Genomic DNA, 22,964 nt, shown 5'->3' on the forward strand with positions numbered 1-22,964 from the left:
CTGATGACACTGTCGTTCTTGCCTCAGTACGTCTTTCGAGCTGAGAAACCAAGTGTCAAACAGGCGAAGATGACCCATGAAATCCTGGTCCTTTCCATGGCCACGATCTTGAAGCAGTCAGCAGATTTTCTAGCCATCAATAAACTGCTCAAGGTGAAGTATTGTACTTTGCTGTCAAAGTTAGAGGGGGGAAAATGGGGTCTGATATAAAGCCCAACACTTAGACCTATCTAAACCTGCTGCTGGGGCAAAGCTACTGAGGCAGCTCCTCACATCCACATCCTTGAGGTTCTCCCCTCACAAGATAAATTAATTCCTTCAGGGAACCTGGCTGTGTTTAGGCTCATAGCAGGACTCAGCAAATGGCTGTTCATTTTGCCAGTTCTACCTATTCAAGCTATGCATGAGGGGTGGCTTACAGGAGGCAGACTGAGTTTCTGCCTCTCTGGGCTTTGCACAACTTGTACCCCAAACTCTGCTGGCTCGTGGCAGGGTGCATTGGGATGCAAAGGGAATAGATCTATTCCCACTCTATGACTGGCAGGACATCTCTGGGTAGTAAAGGCACCCATGCCAAGCTAACTGTGCAAACACAGCTGTGCTTACAAAACGCCATTTGAATGTGACCTCTCCCTCCCACACAGGTGCTTCCCCACACAGTCAGAGAATGTCAGTCATGTTCAAACCTGCTGCGAAAAGTAATAGTATTCTTTGTTCATTCTAGTACTCGTGGTTTTTCTTTGAAGCACTGGCAAAATCCATGGCAATGTACTTACTGGAAGAAAACAAAATCAAGGTAAAAATAAATTGGTTGATGCTGTGTTACAGAACTGTCACAAACTAGCTGTCCTCCAGAAGTTCTTCTGAAAAGCTATGTAACTATTTAAAAAACCCCAAAACTTGCCAAGCTGAACTGCCAGCCTTCCCCCCGCCCCCCTTTACTTTTCCCTTTTTCCTCTTTTCACTCTCAGTTGTAATTTAAAAATTCCAGATCTCCTTATGGCTTGTGCAGTCTCCTGTTACTACCTACTGCAGTTGCAACCAGCACTTTCTTTGGCCCATGTTTTGCAGGAAACAACATAAACAAATGCTAACTTGTGCCTGCATTTGGATCTCCCCAGCTGTTGGTTTGTAGCACTGAGCTAACATGTGCTTTTGGTTTCAGCTGCCCAGAGGCCAGCGTTTCCCTGACTCCTACCAGCATGCCCTGCATTCGCTGCTGCTTGCCATCATCCCTCACGTGACCATTCGCTATAATGAGATCCCTGAAGAGTCCAGGAATGTCAACTTTAGCTTGGCTAACTTCCTGAAGGTCAGCAGTGTCCTTCCTTCTCCCAAGGTTTTACCAGAAACACAAAAAGACAGTGAGAAATGAGGAGCAAGCAAACAAATGTGGTTTTGTTTTATCTTGACTTTGGGGTTTCTTCAGTTGTAAAAACTGTGGAGGGAATAAGCCTTCCTAGGAAAGAAACTTTCTCTTTCCAAGGGGCACTAAACCTCTATATTACCTCTGGTTTTCAATCATGCCTAGCAGCTGTTTGGAACCTGAAAGATGTGTACTCTCATTTTAAATATTTCTATTGTCCATGGGAGACTGAAGTGAGATCATCCAAATAGTTTCAGAGAATCAGGTTCAAGTATGTTTTGGAAAGTCGGCAGCAGTCTGGAGGATCAAATCTGGCTGCTGGCAGGATGGTAGTATGGAGAAGATTTAGAGTGGTTGCTTGAAGTTTTCATGATTGGTCACATCTTGCTATTTTTTCTCCAGCGTTGTTTGACCTTTATGGACAGAGGATTTGTTTTTAACTTGATAAATGATTACATTTCTGGATTCAGCCCAAAAGATCCTAAGGTAAGCAGTAGGTTTCTTGAAAAGTCATTTGCAGTTGTACAAATCTATATGAGTCAAAGCTCTGCAGTGATTATTTTATATGACTCTTGGAGGCCTTTTAGACTCTTTCTGCAGAGTCTTTTGGAGGCAGAGACCTCTGTCTGGGCCAAGAGCCTCTATCCAGGCAAGCTTCAAAGCAATGTAAAGAGTCAAAACTAAAGGAGAGACTGGTTAATAGTATGGATGAAAAAGGTAAAAAAGGCCCAAGTGACAGCTGCATGCACTGACCCTTAGGGGAATAACACAAAAATTGGCCAATCATTCATGAATTTCACCAGATGCATTTTAGATTCCCCAATCCTTGTGCAACAAGCACATTGAACTGGAAGCAAATGGGTCAAACTGAAAACATAGTTTGTGTTTGTCTTTTTTTATCTCAGTTGCTGGTTGAATACAAGTTTGAATTTCTTCAAACCATTTGCAATCATGAGCACTACATTCCTCTGAACTTGCCAATGAACTTTTCCAAACCCAAGCTGCAAAGGGTTCAAGGTATGTCCTTTCTCAATAAACTGACTAAAGAACTATGATTTATGAGTCTTGGTAGCTTCTGACCACATGGTTTGATGTCAAGGAAATGTATGTCCAGCCTGATTAACATTAACCTCAGAAGATGCTTTTCTGCCAGGTTTACATCATTTTGCTCCAGAATGGCATGCAGTCAGTCTTTTCAGTATTTTCTCTACTTAAGTTTGCATGGGACTAACAATATCCAAAGAAACTGCCTGTGTTTCAGTGAATACACAAATTGTGCAAGTGTAATCCTTTGTCCTTATGAGTGGCAGCATCCCCTGGGAAAGTGAGTTGTTTCATCAGTTGGTGCTGTGGGGAATGGACATAGAAGAGAACAGACTGAACTCACTGCTCTTCTGCCAGCTTTCTTTGTGACCACCAGACGGTGATCTGTGTTACCTTTTCCTTTCATTTTGAACAAGAGCACAGCAGTGCACAGTGCCTTTGAGCTTGTACTCAAACCTGGGCTGAAGGCAGCCAGCATTGTGGAGCTTGAGCTCATGCCAGTCCTTAGTGCATTCCAAGGGTGTATGTGCTGTGCACCACCATGTAGCCACGTGCTTTCGCTGTCACACCATGTCCCCTTTGGTCCTGAAGCTGCTCAACACGGGCAGATGGGGTTTACAAGGGGCTGAGCTGAGACACTGTGCAGGTGTGGGTGGCTGGAACTCTGCTGTCGATGGCAGTGTGGACCTCACTGGCCTCCCAAGGGTGCTATACAGATGCCCTTATTCTCTCTGGGTCCCAATTTCTCATCTGTGCTAGATAAATGTAGTAAATATTGCTTAGCCTGGCCAATTTAAGTACAGGAGAGAAGAGTGAGGTTTGAGATTCCCCTGTGTGAAAGTGGATCTATGATTGTATGATTTATTCTGATGGAGGAAAGGGGATATTTGGTTCTGCCTCAGGGTGTAGCTACACAAGTCCCAGAGTGGTTCCACACACATCCAGATGGCAGAAGCAACAATAATTCTTAAGAATGTCTTATTTTGATATGTACCTGATCTCAGAGCTTTCTGGACTGACTGCTAATCTCTTACACATCCATAGTTCCTCCCTGATGTTTGTTACTGACATGATAACATAAGGATGTTCTTTCTTGGTTGACATGTACTTTTGTGTTTGCAATGGTTAAACTGAAAAGCTGTAAAGGCAGCTCATCTTTCCTCCTGTGTTTTATCGTGACTGGGATCTACCAGCTGAGGTTCGCACACAGCTCCTGCCAGTACAGCAGCCCTCCCTCAGGCAGCAGAAGTGCCTTTGCAGTGGTGGCTGAGCATAGAGGCATATCATGATGCATCTCCATTGCAAGCTTGTCTGGTTTTATGGGCAGACCTGTGGTTACAGGGGACAGTGGGCTGGCTCAGAGATGGAGAAGTACAAAGTGCACATCACCAAGGACATACCCTGCTGGTGTGCCTCACCTCTTTATCTGCCTGTTTGGATGCCCAAACCCCTACTGCTCTGTTTCTGGGAAAAGAGGGAATAGCCCCCAGGGAGGTGGGTAAAGAGAGTGTGCAGCTTCAGCCAGTGCAGAGGGGCATGATGACAGAGCACATTCTGGCAACCCCATCCCATTGCATTGGAGAGTTGCATCTTGGAGCAGTTTCTCTGAAACATCTCGGCTAATGCTGGGCTGGTTGTTGGTCTGTGTTCCTTCTGCTTTACCTGGAGACATCAGCCAGAGCAAGCCCTAAGCCTGGTCTCACAGTCAGCAGCACACAATTGGTTTTGCAGTCTTGTGATGGGAAAAACCCCAAGGCATTGACAGAAGCTGGGAGTTTGGCAGTAGCCTTACAAATAATATTAAAACATGACATACGGTCCTGTTTCTCCAAGATTTAGAGCATTACTTGTTCCTGTTTATTTTTGCTGGTTTTTTATTTGTCCCTTTTCTTTTTACACATGAATTAGATTTTTTTTCATTTGCTGTGGAACGATTCACTTCAGTAGGTAGGTCCAACTAGAATGACCAAATCTGCTAATGTCAAATTAAACATACACCTTCAAATCAATTAGCTTGCATTCAACTAATGAAATAACCATGATATGTGACAATTAGACATTTGCTAACATGACTAACAATGAAAGCTAGATAATGTTCCAGGTCACTTTCTCCTTCCTCTGAATCAGAGTTTCACAATTCAGTAAATGCTACTTATGAATCAATGAACTTAAAAATACCTTTTGCAGCCACAGACCTGTTGAAACCCTTTGGTTGGGATTTTCAAAGCTATGTGTATGCACCCTGCCTTACCACAGAAAAACTTTCACACATGTCAAGTTTTCAAAAAAAAAGTCTGAGCTGAGCACACACCATTTGGGGGAAGAACACAGAACTTTGGGATTATCCCTCTGAGAGTCCTAAATCAATAGTCAGACAGTGCCTGTGGCACCTCTAGTTCAGTGTATGGGTTATCTAACAGAGATAATGGTGTCAGGACCAAGTCATTCATAGGAGCCTGAGTGCACGTGCACCCTGCACTGAAATCTATGTCTCTGTTCCTTCCCTGCTGCACTGTCCTGGCATGTCCATGAAACTGATGCCTTATCCATGTAGCAGCCACCTCTTTGATTACGGAATATAACCTGAATCTACATGAGATGCAGGGTAGGAGTTAACCGAGGTAATTAGGTATGGAGCTGCCTTTCTGCTGGCAGTCAGTGCAGCTTCTAAGGAGCTGTGTTCAATATCTGCTGGTGGAAAGCTGAGGGAATCTGACTGTTTCTGACAGGCAGCTGCCTGGAGCCCTACCCTGGCTTCCCAGTCCATGCAGCTGCCCAGCTGTGCACATTGCTGGAGGATGCGGAACTGATCACTTGACACTATGTCCTCATGTGCATCCCTCATCCCGGGAGTATTTGCCTTTGCTCTGCTCTCAGACCTGGAGAGAGGGATTGCAGATTTCATGAAGGATGTGGAATGAGCTGCGGAGCAGCACTGCTAGGACTGAGTGTCTGGTAACCCTGCCATCTCCAGTGCCCAATCCCATCCTCACAGCTGCTTGGTGAAGGTTGGTGCTCCTGCAGTCTGGGTAGTTTGGGGATTTACAGGATAACTACCAGTCAGGAGCAAAGCAGACCTCAGGCACTAAGTTGTCCTGTCTTTGCCCATTTCATCCATCTCTGACTTTACAAGTTACTCATTGGAGAGGTAAGCTTTGCAAAGCATCACACTGCAGAAATCCTTCCTTGAGATGCTGCTGAAACAGAGAGGGCTGCAATTAATGAACAGCCTGCATGGGAAGATGCCAAGTTATTTGATATGACTTAGCTCAGTGGTGAAGAAATCTGTGTATTCAATTCAGGCTTTATTGAAAGATCAGTGTACTGTAGAAGAGAGTAATCAACCCTGCTGGAGGACTGTTGTAGCTTAAGTGAACTTTCTGTCTTGCTCTGAACATATTCTGAACGTTTCCCTTAACTGTTACTTTGCTGTTTCTTTCAGATGTAAATCTCGAATACAGTTTAACTGATGAGTATTGCAGGCATCATTTCCTGGTGGGGATGCTTCTCAGAGAAGCCTCTGTTGCCTTGCAGGACAACTACGATATCAGATATATGGCCATCTCAGTCTTAAAAAATCTCTTGATCAAGCATGCCTTTGACAACAGATACCAACACAAGGTCAGGACTGTTTTATTGGCTTTTTAACATACTGTTGTTGAATTTTATGAAATAAAACAAACCATGCATCACACTTTTAGATACTGCATGGTGCACCAAGGATAGACTCATTACTGTTTAGGAAACTCTTAAATAACTGATAATTATGGTATAACAGTAATAGCTCTGAGAAACCAGCCAGATAACTGCAGCACCCTTATTCGACCTGAGTATTCAGATAGATAATAAAGCCCTAAGTTATTAGGGAAGTTGAAAGTATCATTAGCAAAGAGGTTGTTAAACAAAATTAGGCAACATCAGTGATGTTCTGGTCTTGAGCTTAAATTCATATCCTGCATTAACATGCTATAATCAGGAAACAGAACTGATCTCTGTTACAAGTCAGCTGCATGTTTTACTAATTAGTGACTCAAAGGAGAGGATCTCAATTATCATGAGATGCTGGATTTCCGCTGGGTAGCTGTCATTGTTCTTCTGTTAGAGGCTCTGAGTGTGGTAGTTCTCAAAGACCCCGGAGATGGGCTTATTCTGTCTTGGTGCTGCTCCCTGATGACACATAGGCCCTCAAAAGTGCCCATCTGCCTGTGCAGACACTACCTGTCCTTGCTATAGCCTGAAAACTTTCCTCTCTTTAGAGTTTAGGTCCTCAATTGCTCCCAGAGTGCTGCCTTTCTGAGTTTTATCTGAGAACATTGATGGCATCCTTGCATGAAGAGTGGGAGGAGTGGCCCAAATGGGTCCAAACCCAGCTCCTCTTCCCTCCCTTCTCTGCCTGTTTGCAGGGCTGAGCAGGAGGTGGGCTTGCTTTTCTCTGCAGTGAGGATCCATGGTGATTACATAGCCTGGAAGTAAAACTGTAGCCCATGGTAGCTGGCAAGACTTGATATTTCAGGAGAGATTTGCCAGCTCTGCCCAGACTGGGGCAGAGGCAGACTGTTCCTGCACTTCTGGGTGCCTGGAAGCCCTCACACTAACTCAGGAGCTGTTTGCCCTCTCAGTGCATAGCACCCTCCCTGAATTCCCAGAAACTCCACCTGTCTCACGGTTGTCCCACAGGGTATTTGTACATGTGTTGTTCTCCAGGCTGTGTGACCAGGAAACTGCCTGGAACTAGGGTAGGATGCTCAGCTGGTGTCCAGAGACACCAAAGCAAAATACCACATTGTGGGCAGGACAGGCTGAGTATGGCAGAGTCTATTGGCACAGTCTTGCTCCATCCAAGGAAACCCCATTTCCATCAATGACCAAGAGGTTTTTCTCAACCCAGGTTTTCAAGATGTTTTATCTTTAGTCACACTGAATCAGAAGAAAAAATTGGATTCTTTTATAATTCAAAATGTTCCATTCAATTTGCAAGCCTTAAATTTTTGTTCTTTGTAACTTTTCTGTCAAATCCAGAATAATAAATGTTTAACAAAAAAGGATCAGATATAAGAGTCCTCCATTTAAAATATGTCAACTAAACCATCTTTGATCTGTATCACATAATCCAAATGAATCTGTTCTGCAAACTCTTTTCTCTAGTAGCATTTGCTATGGAGAATTCCTGACTGGAGGCAATAACCAGCACCATGCATAGACCAAACATTTATGTGCCATTCCTCCTGGGTGTTGCGCTTAAAAATGAAGCTATATAAGTCAGGTACCAGTTAAAGTGTTAGGAAATCTGGGATTAATTTTTCACATATCCTGTATGACTGGGAATGTTACTTAACCTCCAAAATCCCCAAGTTCCCCACTCTTGTCACTAGCAGGATAAAGCCTCCCTGGCAGCTCTAGAACTGGAGATAAGAAGCCAAGCCAACACATGTCCTCAAGACACCGTATACAGTGTGTAAATACAGATATACATGTCCACGTGTTTTGACTCAGGAGTTTCCCTTTTTGACTCCATTGGAATCCTGGGCTCTTACCTACATTTTTCTCCCCATTTTCAGAACCATCAGGCAAAAATTGCCCAGCTGTACCTGCCCCTCTTTGGGGTGCTCCTGGAGAACCTCCAGCGTGTGGCCAGTCGCGAGGCACTTTATTCCTGTGCAGCTGCCTCCAGTCCTGTGAGTGAAGCCCAGCGATGCCTCTTTGCTCTCCTCCTCGGTCCTGCTGTCCCCACACACCCCATGTGCAACTCCCACTGCCTGCAGCCAGGCTCTGCTTTGGGAATAAATGTGTTTTTCCACACCCCACAATCCCATAGGGTGCTGGTTTTTTTAATTTGGCTTTTCTGTGCCTTAGTACAGTCTGCATAACTGGGTACTATGTCTCTCCCTTTTTTAACATGTTTAACCTGTGTCTGTATGGTATGTGTAGTGCTGTGAGGTGAGGTAAGTCCCTCCAAGTGCAACAAGTTGCAACAGGACTCATACTCGGACTCCAGCAGCTGTTCTGGGGAGTTGCCTGAGATTTGTGTGTGGTTCCCAAGTGGCCTTTGCCTTGCAGACTAGACTTTCCTCCATGTTTGGGGCTAAACTAAAACAAATAAGGCATTTGAGAAAAACAATTCAGTATTTCAACTGAGGGAAAACACTGCTATGACTTTAATATGTTTAATATGTTCTGCTATTCTTTCTGTTCCTTCTGAAGTCTATGTCCTCTTGTTATGGAAGTAATTTTTGTTTTCTTCTGTATTGTTTTTCAAAACCAATCTAATTTGTATTTTTATATTGCATTATTCTCTTCTATAAGAGAAGAGGTATCTTCTATTGGTCACAAAAACCTTATATTACTCTACAGGCATCTAGGGATGAACTCATATGCAGTTTTCCATCCCCTTCAAATAGATCCAGCCTGATTGCAGACAAAGATTCAGGTAAAATAATTTTTCTAATTTTTAACTTTCCTGTTTATTTTTAACACTGAAAATGCAAAAACCCATTACCCAAACCTGAACCAGTCATTTCCTAAAAGACTTCTCAGAGTCTGCATGTTTTTCCATGATGTGGTGGCACCCCAAATGCCATTTCCAGATTTGTCTTTTTCCAGCTTTTGATGTGGGGCCTTGCCAAACCCCACCAGTGCTGTTTGAATTGCATTCTCCCCTTGCTGTCTGTGCTGCACTGATGAGTGCTGGTGCAAAGGGCTTTATTGTGGGGTCTGGGGTTTTTTTCAGCCTGTGGAGCAGCCCTTCCAAATGGCCATGCAATAAAGCGAGAAGACTCAAAAGGATCCCTGAACTCTGAGGGGGCAACCAGTTCGCCGGATCAAAGTGAAAACGTAATGTATCAGGAGTTGGAAATAACAATGGTCACTGCACTGGTCTGCAGGATGTGTTAAACAAGGAGGAGGAAAAAGGAGTTACCTGTGTTAGCACTGTCCAAACCCAGCTTATAGATATCTGTTTGGAAACAAATACATTGATGTTTAACAGAGGAGGTCAGAGTCACGGGTCTGGTATGCTTTCCCTTTTCAAAATCCCTGAGCCAAAAATAGAATTGTTGACAAATTGCTTGTTAAAGATGAAAGGCAAAATCTGTCTGGAAAATCTCTGCTCCCATGGTGCATTTATCCATACTCAGACATGCTCCCTGGGCGTGGATGGGTCTGAGCCTGGTCAGATCCCAGTGCCTGGTACTGGGAACTGGTTCCCATGCATGTGTGGGAATCAAAGCACTGTGATGTGAGATTGTCAGTGACCACTGACTTAAGATGATGTGTTTGATGGAAAACCAACACAGGCCAATAACCACAGGCCCAAACTTGCAGAAGGTGACTGCGGTCACTCCACAAATTCAGACTTCACTATTCAGACAGGGTGTACTCTCTTCTTGGCAGATTGCACATATGGAAATCAGGCATTTGTGCAAACCAGATCCTGGTTTTCCTCAAGGTGCTTTCCAAATGCCTTGTGTTGGCATGAATCATTGATGCATCTTTGAAAAGTTTGGCCCTTGCAAGGCAAAGATTATCTGGGCTCCTGGCTATGTCTTGACATGCTTAGCAGAGGCGGAGCTTTGCAAGCCGTAAATCACAGAGCTACAAGACCAAGTATAGCCAAACACTTGACTATCAAACTGTTCAACAAAGCCCTGAGCATGTGCTTCAGTGCTGCTGGTGGGGTTTGCAGAAAGCAGTATCGCTTACAGCTCAGCTCTTCCTCCACAGCCAGACATCCTCCTCTGTGCCCTTGAAGGTACATTTTTCAAAGATGTTGAAAAATGCCTTTCTGTTAGGGAATGTGATATCCACAAAACCACGCAAAAGCAATGCACAGCTTCTTCAGCGTTGCTCTGCAATCAGGGACACTTCTCATTGCCTGTTTCCCTTGAGTGACTTGTGTGCTGACTTGATAGGTTGGCATGGTCAATAGCAAAGCTCTGGCTGTAGTGCGTGTCTCCAACTCTAAAATGATTGTTTATTTCTGCTTTATTATGACTCATATCCACAGCTTGTCCCAGAATAAACAGCAAATAAGATCTATGGATTGCTCTCCAAGCATGTGACACACAGTTTTAGGAGAAGTGTCCTGCTTTTAGTGCTTAATTGTATCCATTTGTCGGAGGATACAGTTAGGGTGAGCACACAGAATGCAAAATAAAATTGGTATAACTTTAAAAGTTATGTTTTCCACCACACAGTGCCCAAGCCTTTCCCACATAAATTGACTCACCAACAGGGTTTCATTTATTTTGCCTGAACCACTGAGTAGGAGGAAAATTGAAACACTTCCAAAAATCGGGGGGAAAAGGATTCTTAAGCTGAAATCTCTTCCTTTTTTCATAACTGGCATTTTGTTTTGAAGTGTATGTCTTTAACAGAAAGTTAGATTCTTAGTTTAAACTGTGACAGCCAATGAACTTTTTTGTTACAAGAACTGTCTTTAAAAATGTCTGGGAGCTTCAGAGAGCAGGAGAAGTGAAATCAGACTTTGTGTGTTTTGCTGGATAAGCTGTCATTCCCTGCCCAGACATTTTTTTTTCTGGGCAGAGACGCGTTTGGTCATGTGTCCAGGATTTCTAGGCTCCTATCACTGGATGGGCAGCATCCCCAAAGGATGAGCTGTCTCCAAAGCATGGTGATGTGGGGTGCCAAAGCTGGGGGGCAGGAGGAGTGCCAGCACACCTGGGCTGTGCTGGGTTTGCTGTGCCCACACTGCCCAGTGTCTGGCCCTGTACTCTGCTTGAGCACAGCCCAGGAACCCAGGGCCATGGTCCTCCACATCATATCTGTGTCCCAATAGATCCGCAGAAGTTCCATGAGGAGTAGCATGTCAAACTGCAGCCGGCTGGACCAGTTTGAGATCCGGACGCTTCTGATGTGCTACCTCCACATTGTGAAGATGATCTCTGAAGGTTGGTGGCTCCTGCTCGCTGGGGGCAGCCAGAAACATGAAGAACCATCACTGGCAGTTTTGGTCTGTAAGGTCCCTCTTTGAGATTTTAAATCTCAGTGCACTGTTTCTCTTTTTCTTTCAGATACTCTTTTAGCTTACTGGAACAAATTCTCCCCCCAGGAGCTGATCAATGTCCTTGTGCTTCTGGAGTGAGTATCATGATACTGCTACTCAAACACTGCACCTTTATGCAGTCAGTACTGGCTAAGAAGGAAATCACAGTGCACAGACTGTCCTGTGCAACACTAGAGGTGTCTGGCCCGGTTGTAATGAGATGCTCTTCCTCTCTCTGAGGAGGAACAAGCGTATATTGAGGGAGTATGGTGAAGAGGCAGTGCCGTGTGCACGGTCTGGGCTGAGTCCCACCACGTGTGAACGACCAAGGCTCACAGCGCAGCTCCCACCACCACCAGCTCAGCCTCCACATTGCAGTGGGTTTGGTGGAACAGATGGGTGAGAAGACAGGATTTTAAAACTATGGATGTGAGGTCAAGTGACTTGTAAATACAGACCCAAACCCTTGTGTACAGAGGAACATGTCTGCAGGCAAGGACAGGGTAGATTTTAAATGTTCTGGATTGTTCCTGATCTGCAGGATCTCTAACAGATGCATATTTCATTTTCTTTCTAGGGTGTGTTTATTTCACTTCAGATACGTGGGGAAGAGAAATATTGCCAGGTACTGCATTCTTCCACCAGGTGCCAGGGTGCGGGGGCTGTCCCAGTGCTCCCTGCCACAGCTGAGGCAGGAAGGGCACGTGCACACCCACACTGGGCAAACCCCAGCTGGCAGAAAGCCTGTGGGGCTGGAGCCCTGCTCAGCACTGTGCTGGGAGCAGGGGCCCCTCATTTCAGCACCCTGCCCCTTCCCTCCCCTCCAGCTCCTGCATGCGATCCCCAGGCCCAGGCGAGCGCAGGTTGGCAGTGTCCCCCCCAGCCGGCTGCAGGTGAGACACGGTCACAGTGCCCTCCCTGCCTCCTGAGCAGCAGCACTGCTCCTGCTGTAGCTCTAAGGCCATCTGGAACAGGCGAGATCGGTGTAGTCTGGTCAGTCCCACTGGGATTGTCCAGAATAAACCAGATTAGTGTGTTAGAGGGAGGAGGTCTCCGTCCTGGTGCCTCACATAATCCTGTAGTGATATGGCCACTGCTGCTGCTCCAAACCTGCAGTGTTTGCTTCCCCTTGCAGGGTGCACGATGCCTGGTTATCCAAGCACACGGCAGCAGATCGGAAATCCCAGACGATGCCAGCGCTCCGCAGCAGAGCCGGGGTGCGGCTCCAGCACCTGGGCAGCTTGGAGACTTCCTTCACACTCAACCACAGTACGTACAGCAGAGTGGGATGGGTTTGTGGAGTGTTAGTCTGATGAAAACTCCATGCAGCCATTTTCCACTTGCTTCAGGATACTCAAACTATGGAATTACAGTGGTCACCAGTCCTCCCTGCAACATTACTAAATGGGTGGGGTCTAAGTAAAGCCCCTAAAAATCTCCCCTGGTACTTAGGACTTGTGTGTCTTTTTCCTCTTGCCTGTCTCAGTTCACCTTCTTGGCTGAGTGTGTGTATTGGTTTGGGTAGTGAGCAGGGCAGGCAGGAGAGCTGCCCTGGGGCAGATCTGGGCTGGGATCTGCTTTAAGTCTCTCCATGTGGGTGAATTTTGTACCAGTGAAGCACGAGCCTGTTTCTCCTTCGTGGAGGCAACTTGGACACCTCGTCCTTTGTCTAGCTTTACAAGAAGTGATATTAAGAGGAAATACTGGTACTGGTTTTCTTGCCTGGTATCAGGCTGAGGCAGCTTCTCTACATGGACCTGGCAAATTGAACATCTTGCTGTTCTTGCCTTATTTCCCAAACCCAGTGAAGTGCAAGAGGAGAACCTTATCTGTATCAGCATTGAGATCTTGTGGGAGTTGGGGTACTGAACAATGTTTCTTCCTGATTTTCTCTCTGTCCATAGACACAGGCACCTCAGAAGCAGATATTGTGCACCAGGCATTACTGGAGGGCAATATTGCCACCGAAGTCTGCCTGACAGTCCTGGACACCATCTCTTTTTTCACTCAGAGTTTCAAGGTTAGCACTGAAATCAAAAATAGTGTAGAAAAGTGTGCTGTATTTCTATATGTGTGTGGATTTTGGCAATCCTTTCTACTAGAGTGGAAGAATATAGAAGGCTTTACAAAAGCAAATCATTTGCACCTTGTTTGTTTTCCAAAACATTAAGTGTTTCACAGGGTCTTAGAGTAATTATGCCCTTATGCAATCTTCCCATTTCTTCAAAACTGCAAGATGTTATACCATGACTGTAAACATTACAAAAATAGAGTAAGAGGAAATGTACATCATGTAGAAAGGAGGGACTAGAGGAAAGGGAAATGAAGGTCCAGCATTTTTAGAACAGTCACTCTCCTACCATAGATTACCCAGAAGCGAGTCCCACATTTCTCTGAATTCCATACGTGAATGACTCGGGGGCTGAGGCATTCTGCTGTGGCTGCCAGTGCAGACAGGACCAGTACTGGTAGAAGTCTTCTCCTCTATATGATGGTTCACACTCCTGGCAGTCACTGCCATCTACAAAAACAAAGCCTTTGTGGTGAAGAAAACCCCAGGCTAGCAGCAAAATACTGAAATACTGTTCCAGAAATGCTCAAAATGTAGTCAAAGGAATCCTGTGTGTGGTAATATGGCTGCATAACGTCACAAGAACAACTCTGGATTTCGGAGCAAGCACAATGAAGATTTCCTTTTTAGATGGATTGAACAACATGAAGAGAAAGGTCATCATAGCCTCTGCTTCTGTTGCAGAGCCAAAAAAGCCATTGTGGTACATACATCAAATGATTCATTAGAAGTTTGGTAACAGCAAAAGGATTTCAGTGCAAGGGTTAAAACTTGTTTGAGTTTCTCAGTTGCCTCTTTTTGAATATGGTTGAACCACAAAACAATGTGATTTTCAAACCACAGGATAGACTAGATTCCCTTCCACTTTAATGGGCTTCTGCTTCGCTTCTATGGTCACAGGGTGTTACTGCACAGAAGTGGGCTCTGTGCTGCAGCAACAGGGCTGGTGCTGTTCTTGCTGCCAGAGCAAGTGAGTTCAGTTTAAAGGTCTGGATCCTAAACTTACCCTGTGACAAGGTGTGTAAATGTGTCAAAAGACAGGTAGTTCCATTTTACCATATCAAACTGGCAAAACTTTGCAGGAAAGAAGGGACTTGTACTGACTTACTACAGCTAGGAATCTATCCAGTGAAAAGATGTGATAGTCTTTTTTTGTCTCTCTCTTTTAGGCTGCAAATGAAACAATTTTCAAGACAAATAAAAAGAAATGGAAAAAACCAGTGTGATAGTTATGTTGGTAACAGCATGGTTTATTTAAAATAACTAGGCAACCAGTGAAGGTTGTACAGGTTATTGACCTAGGTTCTGGAATTAGTGATGCAAAAGTGATTAAATATTTTTGTTTTATTCTCTGTTGTAAAAATAGCCTCTGACTAACTACTGTAAGTTTGTAATGATTGTCACATTTTATTGGTTACATTTTTACTGAAGACCTGGTTCCTTATCTGGCTTAAGAATTGATGTGATTAATTGTGCACAATTATATCTGTAATTTCCAGCTTCAGGCACAACATTTCGTCAAAGTAAATTCTCTTGTTGCTTTCCAGACCCAGCTTTTAAGCAATGATGGCCACAATCCACTGATGAAGAAGGTTTTTGATATTCATCTGGCTTTTCTCAAAAATGGGCAGTCAGAAGCAGCCCTTAAGCATGTGTTTGCCTCTCTGAGAGCTTTCATTAGCAAGGTATGTAATATATGACAAGGGTGTAGGAGGACTTTGAGGTATGATAGAAGAGGCCAGTATGCTTAAAAACGTTTTAAACTGATATTTTGGAGATGTGTTTTAGAGAATAATTTCACTGATTTAAAGAACAGTGCAGGTTAAGCTCTCCAGTTATTTATTATTTGTTGGATATCAGGAAGAAAAACAAGAAGTCATGAGGAATTCCCTCACTTGCCTTGGTCATGAAGATTGATATGTGTTTGGCCAATAGCTAGTGCTTGAATCTTTGCTCTAAATTGACTATGCTGACAGTGCTTTTACTTGAATAAAACTTGCACTGACAGGCAGCTCCTCACTCACTGCTTTGGAAAGAACTTACTGACATTACTTACTGAACCTCTTTCCACACGTTTCTGAGCCCTGTTTAATCCCTTGAGCTCAAGCAGTGACAAAGCCACAGCAAACCACAAAAGAACAGTGACTGATGCTCTGAAAAAACCAGTGAGTACTGACATTTCCCTGCGTGCTTGTCAAGACCTACCACTTCTCATAAGTGCATTTTCAATACCCGATGTACATGCAAGCGCCATTCCTTCCAAGCTGCACGGTTATCATAAATACAAAATTAATTAAAGCCTCTCAAATCCCATGAGCACAACATTTCATTAATGACGAAAATCCATGTTGTGGGAGATTGCAGCCAGGCAGAGCATGGTATGTGAGTGATAAGCAGCAAAGAGTAACTTTCAAAGGAGCTCTTGCACTAGGTGCTGAGCAAAGTCTGATGAAAGAAAGAGACTGCTAAACTGTTTTTCAAAGGTGGAAAAAGTCTGTGCTACGTACATTTTACTACAACCGCACAGACAAGCTAGGGCTGAATTTTGGCTTGTGCTGAGCAAACACATGAGAAACAGAAATGCAGAAGTCTTGCTGGCTCCCTGTCTGGCTCCATACAGTGTGGTCTCCTACAAGGTGTTTTTCCATGGGGCTTCTCAAATCCTGCTAGATTGGCAATTGTCATTGACAGGAATCACTCCATTTTTTTGCAGGGTCCAGTGCATGTTTATTGCTCTACCTTTCTTTTGAGCTTTCTGCTTGTCTGTGATCTGCTTAGTGTCAAGGTCCATCTGATGCAGATTTGAACACACCCCACTCTTCTCCCTGATAGTCAAATGTTTGTTTAGCCAGAAATATTTGTTTTGAGCCTGTAGCAAATAAGAGACATTCCTTACTTTCCTGGCACATCTTCTATTTTGTTGGGGGTTTTTTACATATGTGAAGCCAAACCTGCACACCTGATCAGTTTGATCTCACTGTCATCCTTGAAAGCCTGGAGCTCTTCAAGGGTTCCACACTTGCTTTCCAAAATGCTGATGACAGCAAGACAAACTGCATACTTGGCTGCTTCAAGGATGGGCAGTGGGATTGTTTTCTTGGATTCATGCCAGCCTGAATCCACACTCAATTTGGCATCATGGGTCCTTAAAGATATGAAAGATAGATTTCAGTTAATTTCTCACATTTCCCCTATCACAGATCACGTGGGTATCTGTAAGAGCAAGATATGAGCCCAGCAGATGGTATCTATAAGGAAGTGTTTTCTTTGCCAACTCCATAACCACACAAGTCCCAAACTTCCTTTTAAGTCCTCTCAAGGGTTCTTCTAAGGGCTAAAGTGGCTAGGGAGTGAGTATGGGTGGTCACTGCATTTCATGACTAGTGCAAGGATGGTATGTTTTCCTGCAAATTTATTTTTAAATAGGAATGCTGCACTGCTTTGTAATTTCAAGAAAAGAAAATGTGAGTTATGCCTTTGACACAGTTAGAATGAACAATTTGTTATTTTTATGGCCCTCTATGGTAGCTATAACTATAATGAGAAGAATCGCTCTCTTATCTGGGGTCACAGCAAATGGTTGCTGGAGGCAAGAAAACTTTCTGAGATTTATTCTGCATCCCAAAATCTGTCTTGGAAATAGTTTTCCTTCTGCATTAAACCCAGTTACTTGATAGGCAAAAGACCTTTAAAAAAATAAAAGAAATGTTGCAAGAAAGCAAAGAACAAAAAAGTTCTATAATTGTTTGCATCTTTAGTTTTGTTTTTTCCCACTTGCATGCATGTGTGCTGGGAAGTCAGGAAGGAAGCTGACTGTGTTTTACCAGCTGGGAAGAACCAACAAAAGCTAGATTGCTCTGGTTTCATACTCTAGGTTTTCTTAACTGAATCCCTCTTTTCAGAGCATCACTTACAGATAAATACAAATATAAATACATATATGCATGCTTGGGAGTGGTTTTAAATTAAAGATTATAAAGGAAAACATGCACACAGGAGGGGTCTGCATTAAAAAGCAGCTCAGACACATGGATGTGAGTGATGGAAACCCCATGTCCTGCCTGCCACAATGAATGTCCTGCCCTCATGTCCCTTTTATGCTGAAGCCTCTCTGGGAGCTGTTGCTGTGTTGACTCCTGCTCTGGTCCATCATATTGGGTCTGGATCAGAAATGGGCTCCTCCAGTGTTTACTGTCATCACACATGGGCCAATTCATGTTCTTCCCAGTGTGTGGAGAGCCACAGGCAGCACCTGGCCGGATCTCCAGCAGGGATGCACCCACTGATCTGCTGCCCTGAACCTGGCACCAGGAGCCACTGCTGTGGCTAGCTCTTGGCTAAACCCAGTGCTGAACATGACCCCATCTCGCTATGGGGGAATGACTGCATTACAATGGGCAGCAGTTCCTTAGGAGCCTCTGTCCTGACTGCTCACAAGATTCTTGTGGCCCTGTGTTATGATATTTATTTTCCTCGTTTCTTTCTCTCATTTTGATTCTGAAGATGTTTTTGGCTAGAGGCAGTGAACACCAAGTATTTCACATCTTCATTCTGGTTTGTAACCTCTGTGTCTTGGTGTGATCCCAACAGTAGTCTTGCTAGCCACAGCTCCTAGATTGCTGTTTTGAGACCCTGTCACCAGTGTGCCATGACAGCTACTGCAGGACCTACAGACTTTCCTGCAACACACGTACTTAATGCAAGGGGTAGAGGGCCACAGTAACAGCTCCAGGCTCTGACTGGAGGATGTGAGTGAATACTCTGACAGCATTCACTGTCATCTCCCATGGGCAGAAGGTAGTGGGGCAGGTAGAAGTGGCCCCATGAGGACCACTGGATCTTGAACAAACTGAATACATCATTCCTCTGAACAGATAAAAACCACAGTTGCCTCTTTGTACCAGGAAATTCCTTGGAGCTGGTTGCCAGCTGCAGCAGAAGGAGGAGGGTTGAGGAGCAGAGTGTTGCTTTGCAATGCCTGAACAGCCTCCTCTGCCCCGGGGAGGTGTTGGCATCACCACTCTCCAGCAGGTCCCTGCGGAGGCGGCTGCGTGCCAGCACAAAGCCCTTCCTTGTTCTGCTTCCCTGTGCCCAGCCCACTGTGGCTGGGGTGGAAGGAAGCAGAGTGTGGTGCCCCCTCCCCTCCAGCCACCACTTGTGCCCGCAGCTAGTCGGACATGCACTGGCATCCCCAGCTCCAGCAAGCCCCAGAGGCTGCTGCCCACCGAGGCAGGGCAGCCTTCAGCTGCTTTCCAGGCATGGCTCAGCTTTCCCCACAGCTGTGCTCAGTAGCAGGGGTTTACTGAGGGCACAGATGTGCCACCAGGGTGCTGGTCTTCCCCTTCTGCCTCCTTTCATCCTGCTGCAGGTCTCTGAGCCCTGCTGCTGACCAAGGGAGCTCACACTGCGGTTTGGCCTCATCCTGCTGCTCCCCTGGGCCCAGCCCTGTCTGGGGGACCAGGGCAGGGCACTGTATTTTAGGCTCTCAGGGGCAAGCCAGTCTCTTGTTTGCATTCCTGAGGGCATGCAGGCATGATTCAAGACTTCTTTAGGGAATCATGTAGAATTAGCTGTACAAACATTGCACATCATGTTTCCCATAGAGGTTGGACTCCTGGGTGGGTTCTGGCAGATTTTCTGATGTTCCAGATAGCAGCCTTTGGTGGGAATGTCCATGGACCTCTCCTCCCTGCCCCACTGCTGGTGTTTATGTCTTTTGTAAGAACATAACACTTCTGTCCAATTTGGTGAGAATTTTCCAAAAACTCAAATGTTATCAGCAGATGGGTTAGATGGACATATGCAAGCACATCCCCAAAAAGTGTTGTAGCAAGGTTCACGTTGCTTTAGGAAATGGAGTTAAAAGTAGGCCCCAAATTCATTCCCACAAATACTTTCAGGCTCAGGCTTCTGGCAGAAGTTTTACTGAGGCTGCCCAGGGCCAGTGTGTTGCGCTGTGCCCCTGTTCATCTGAGCCTTGTGGGTGCCATTTCATGGTGTATTTTCTAATATTTGCATGTTTCTTGTGAAGTTTCCCTCAGCGTTTTTCAAAGGAAGGGTGAACATGTGCGCTGCTCTCTGCTATGAGATCCTGAAGTGTTGCACTTCCAAGGTGTCCTCCACGAGGAATGAAGCCTCTGCTCTTCTGTATCTACTGATGAGAAATAATTTTGAGTTCACCAAAAGGAGAACGTTCCTGAGAACACATCTTCAGGTCAGTGACTTGGGAAAAGCTAGAGGACAGGATGCCTCAGATTTAACAAGCCGAAATAGCACCTGTCACCTCACAGCTGCAGAGGCTCTTGCCATTGCCATATGGACAAAAATCCTCTTGCTTTCCAGGCTTTGCCTAATTCCTCTTTCTAGTGACTGGCCCAGGCAACTCTGGGTGAAATACAGTGCCCATCAAGTACTGCAAGGCACATCTCTGCCCCAGAGGCTGACTGGGATGGGGTGGAAAGGACATCTGCCTTTGAGGCAGGAAAAGGGATTTCCCCGGAGAAGTGTTTTTGACATCGGTACTTTTTGAAGCAAATTTAGATAACCTGGTGGGGCAGATGAATACCCTCCAGGTTGTAATGAATCACAGAAGAACGTAACTAATGTACAAATGGACTTTTGTGTTGCAATTGTTGGATTGTTCTGTTCAGCAAAGCAGTTTGGTCCTCTGGGTAGTAGGAGACATGACAGCAAAAGCACACCATCCACTGCTTACATTGTGGGAAGGATATGACATTTTCCTATTAGCATTTTAATAACTGTGACAATAAAATTCTTTTATTAGGGCTTGTTTAAATGAAGCCTCTGTTCTGTCCCAACAGATAATAATTGCAGTGAGCCAGCTGATAGCAGATGTGGCACTCAGTGGTGGGACAAGATTCCAGGACTCCCTGCTTATCATTAACAACTTTGCAAACAGTGACAGGCCTATGAAGGTGAGTTGGAGGTGTTGCATTCCCTCATGTGCTGTCAGTCATCAATGCAAGGCTGAGGACGGACTCCAGGAAACCATGACTATGAGTGGGGCTAATGATTGGAAATGTGATTTATGGCTCATAATGGACTGCATTTGCTCAGTAAATAAGTGCTATGCTGACAGCAACAGGGCCAGCTGCTCAGACAGGTCATACTCCATCCACGAGGCCTCACACCAAGGGGAAGGAGCTCAGCAACTCAGGGTAGACTTTGCAGTTTGCTGCTTACAAGGGTGTCCAAAGAGCTTTCCAGGAACTTCCAGCTTTGAGAGAAATGACAAGGGAAGGTCTGGTACTTCTGTTGCCTGAAGGTAATAATTAGCAGGAATTAATTTTAATTATTGTCAGTCATGTTAAGAAAGCATTCTTTTATGGAGATCACTGGTTGTGTTTTTTTGGAAAATTATTATCTGTCTTTGAACTAGAATAGTAGTTTGTGCCCAACCCCTTGAGCAATTGTAGCTTCCTTCATTGCACACAGTGTAGCTGGCAGGGTAGGATAGGTGAAAATGGAAAGTGTTTTTACAGTTCCATGATTATCTAATGACCTAAAGGCAGTGCTCTCTAATTGTGATATTAAAAATTTATAGTTAGGATATACCTGGCAAAAACCTCAGTTCTTTTCTGTGCACATGTTGAGATGTTTCACTGAGGCGTACTTTGCTGTTCGTAATTTACATCATGGACGATCATTATACCCAGTTTATATATCTGCGTAAGTGCAAGAGTACAAGAGACTTCAACACACTGGAGAGGATGCCATGCACAGCCACAGAGACAGCTAGGGAGCAGGAGCCTGAGGAGAGGGAATGTAAACCAGGCTCATCATGGAGGAGAGAAGTCTGAGGGGGGACCTAACTGCTTGTTTCCTCAGCAAGCAGGTAATAAAGACATGGCTGAGCTCTTCTCAAAAGTGTGGAGTGCAGGACAAGAGGCAATGTGCACACTGCAGCAAGGACAATTGCAACTTTACTTAGAGAAAAAGTTATTTCCTAAGCATGTTGCAAGCACTGGAGCAGGACTCAGAAAGGAAGTGGGATTTCTCTCCTAGGGCATTAGAAAACTTGGCTGGACAAGCCTTGCTTTTACTCAGTGATGGCCCTGCTCTGAGCAGGGAATCGGATTGGAGCCTGTGTTTCTTTTTCTGTTACATTCCTGTGGTGGGGAACTCTACAGATGCTGTCAGTGCTTTAGGAATTGAAAGAGTGACCACATCAAAGCCTAACAAACCAGATGTTGAATAACATGAAAAATACTTGAGGCATGATTTGTGGTCCCATCCAGGGACATTTGCATGCATGGAGCACTTCTGTATTGCTCTCAGGCCATTTCCTTAGGATACCAAAGTACTGGCCTCATGGAAGTACAGAAACAGCCAGCCTAACATCCTGTACGTGACCTGGAGAGATTGGCCGTGTGTGTGCCACGACTGAAATGCCTCTAATTGCTTAGGAAACACTGTACACTGTATGCAGTGTGAGTTCAGCAAGGAACAGTTAATTAGTCTTATCTCTCATGTTCTCAGTGGTTTCAGATTGGCAGTACATGGAGTGTTGGCTGAAAGGTTAGTGACAGTCCTTCCTTGGCAAAGGCTGTATTTTCTGTATTAGCTTCTAATTAGATTTGTTTTGTGTCAGGCAACTGCTTTTCCTTCCGAAGTCAAGGATTTGACAAAGAGAATCCGCACAGTGCTTATGGCTACTGCTCAAATGAAAGAACATGAGAAGGATCCAGAAATGTTGATAGATCTGCAGTACAGTTTAGCCAAGTCTTATGCAAGCACCCCAGAGCTCCGGAAAACGTGGCTGGACAGCATGGCCAAGATACATGTGAAAAACGGAGACTTTTCAGAGGTAATTCATGTAATTAAAAACACAACAAGACAGATTTACAGATGACATTTTAATAATTTCCCTTTGTACTTTGCAGGCAGCCATGTGTTATGTTCACGTAGCAGCCCTCGTTGCAGAGTTTCTGCACAGGAAAAGTAAGTGTCTGCTGTTTGGGAAGCACAAGGAAGATGATGCAGTGAAGGAGTTTGAGGGGATTGGAATCTTTTTAAAGACGTTTCTCTCAATGTGATAATTAATTATTTTAGAAACAAGCTGTAAAGGAAAATAATAATGTGGTGGATAAACCTAGCAGATTATGAGTATTTTTTAAGAAAGGAATCCACCTGTTCATACCCAGGCATTTTCTAGACTGGACAAGTCTACTTAGACAGCTCTGTTGGCATGGTGCTGAGTGAAATAAGAACTGATACATCATGTCTTGGTTTAAATGTTCATTTGTATTTTACATTAGGAAATGCACTCACAGGGGAAGCCCATGTTGAAAACTGATTGTCACCAAAAGTATTACTATAGGCAGTACAGAAAACTGTAGAATAACACAGTCAAAATTCAGTCAAAAAACGAGACTAGAGCCTGACTATACACATATGTAAAGATCAATCAGAAAAAAGGAGAGTGTTGTGGTTTAATGCAAAACAGGAAGGAAGGACGGACT

At 44.6% G+C, this 22,964-nt stretch overlaps 1 protein-coding gene across 3 annotated transcripts in view; it reads left to right on the forward strand.

The window, feature by feature from the left end:
* Positions 1–22,964, forward strand: part of DOCK11 (dedicator of cytokinesis 11) — a 78,559-nt gene that overhangs the window by 43,241 nt on the left and 12,354 nt on the right. For 2 of the 3 annotated variants that reach the window (XM_071569707.1, XM_071569708.1), the window contains exons 26-45: positions 28–153; positions 725–796; positions 1,166–1,312; positions 1,769–1,852; positions 2,272–2,383; positions 5,853–6,031; positions 7,969–8,085; positions 8,762–8,837; positions 9,138–9,241; positions 11,205–11,316; positions 11,440–11,506; positions 11,989–12,036; positions 12,239–12,304; positions 12,547–12,680; positions 13,316–13,431; positions 15,030–15,167; positions 19,514–19,696; positions 20,304–20,417; positions 22,094–22,309; positions 22,386–22,443. In XM_071569707.1, coding sequence (XP_071425808.1) covers positions 28–153; positions 725–796; positions 1,166–1,312; positions 1,769–1,852; positions 2,272–2,383; positions 5,853–6,031; positions 7,969–8,085; positions 8,762–8,837; positions 9,138–9,241; positions 11,205–11,316; positions 11,440–11,506; positions 11,989–12,036; positions 12,239–12,304; positions 12,547–12,680; positions 13,316–13,431; positions 15,030–15,167; positions 19,514–19,696; positions 20,304–20,417; positions 22,094–22,309; positions 22,386–22,443 — 2,269 coding nt within the window. The remainder of the gene's footprint in view (positions 1–27; positions 154–724; positions 797–1,165; positions 1,313–1,768; positions 1,853–2,271; positions 2,384–5,852; positions 6,032–7,968; positions 8,086–8,761; positions 8,838–9,137; positions 9,242–11,204; positions 11,317–11,439; positions 11,507–11,988; positions 12,037–12,238; positions 12,305–12,546; positions 12,681–13,315; positions 13,432–15,029; positions 15,168–19,513; positions 19,697–20,303; positions 20,418–22,093; positions 22,310–22,385; positions 22,444–22,964) is intronic. The other variant, XM_071569710.1, reaches the window with a different exon arrangement.

This window comes from Pithys albifrons, chromosome 14 (assembly GCF_047495875.1).
Source record: "Pithys albifrons albifrons isolate INPA30051 chromosome 14, PitAlb_v1, whole genome shotgun sequence".
NCBI lineage: Eukaryota > Metazoa > Chordata > Aves > Passeriformes > Thamnophilidae > Pithys > Pithys albifrons.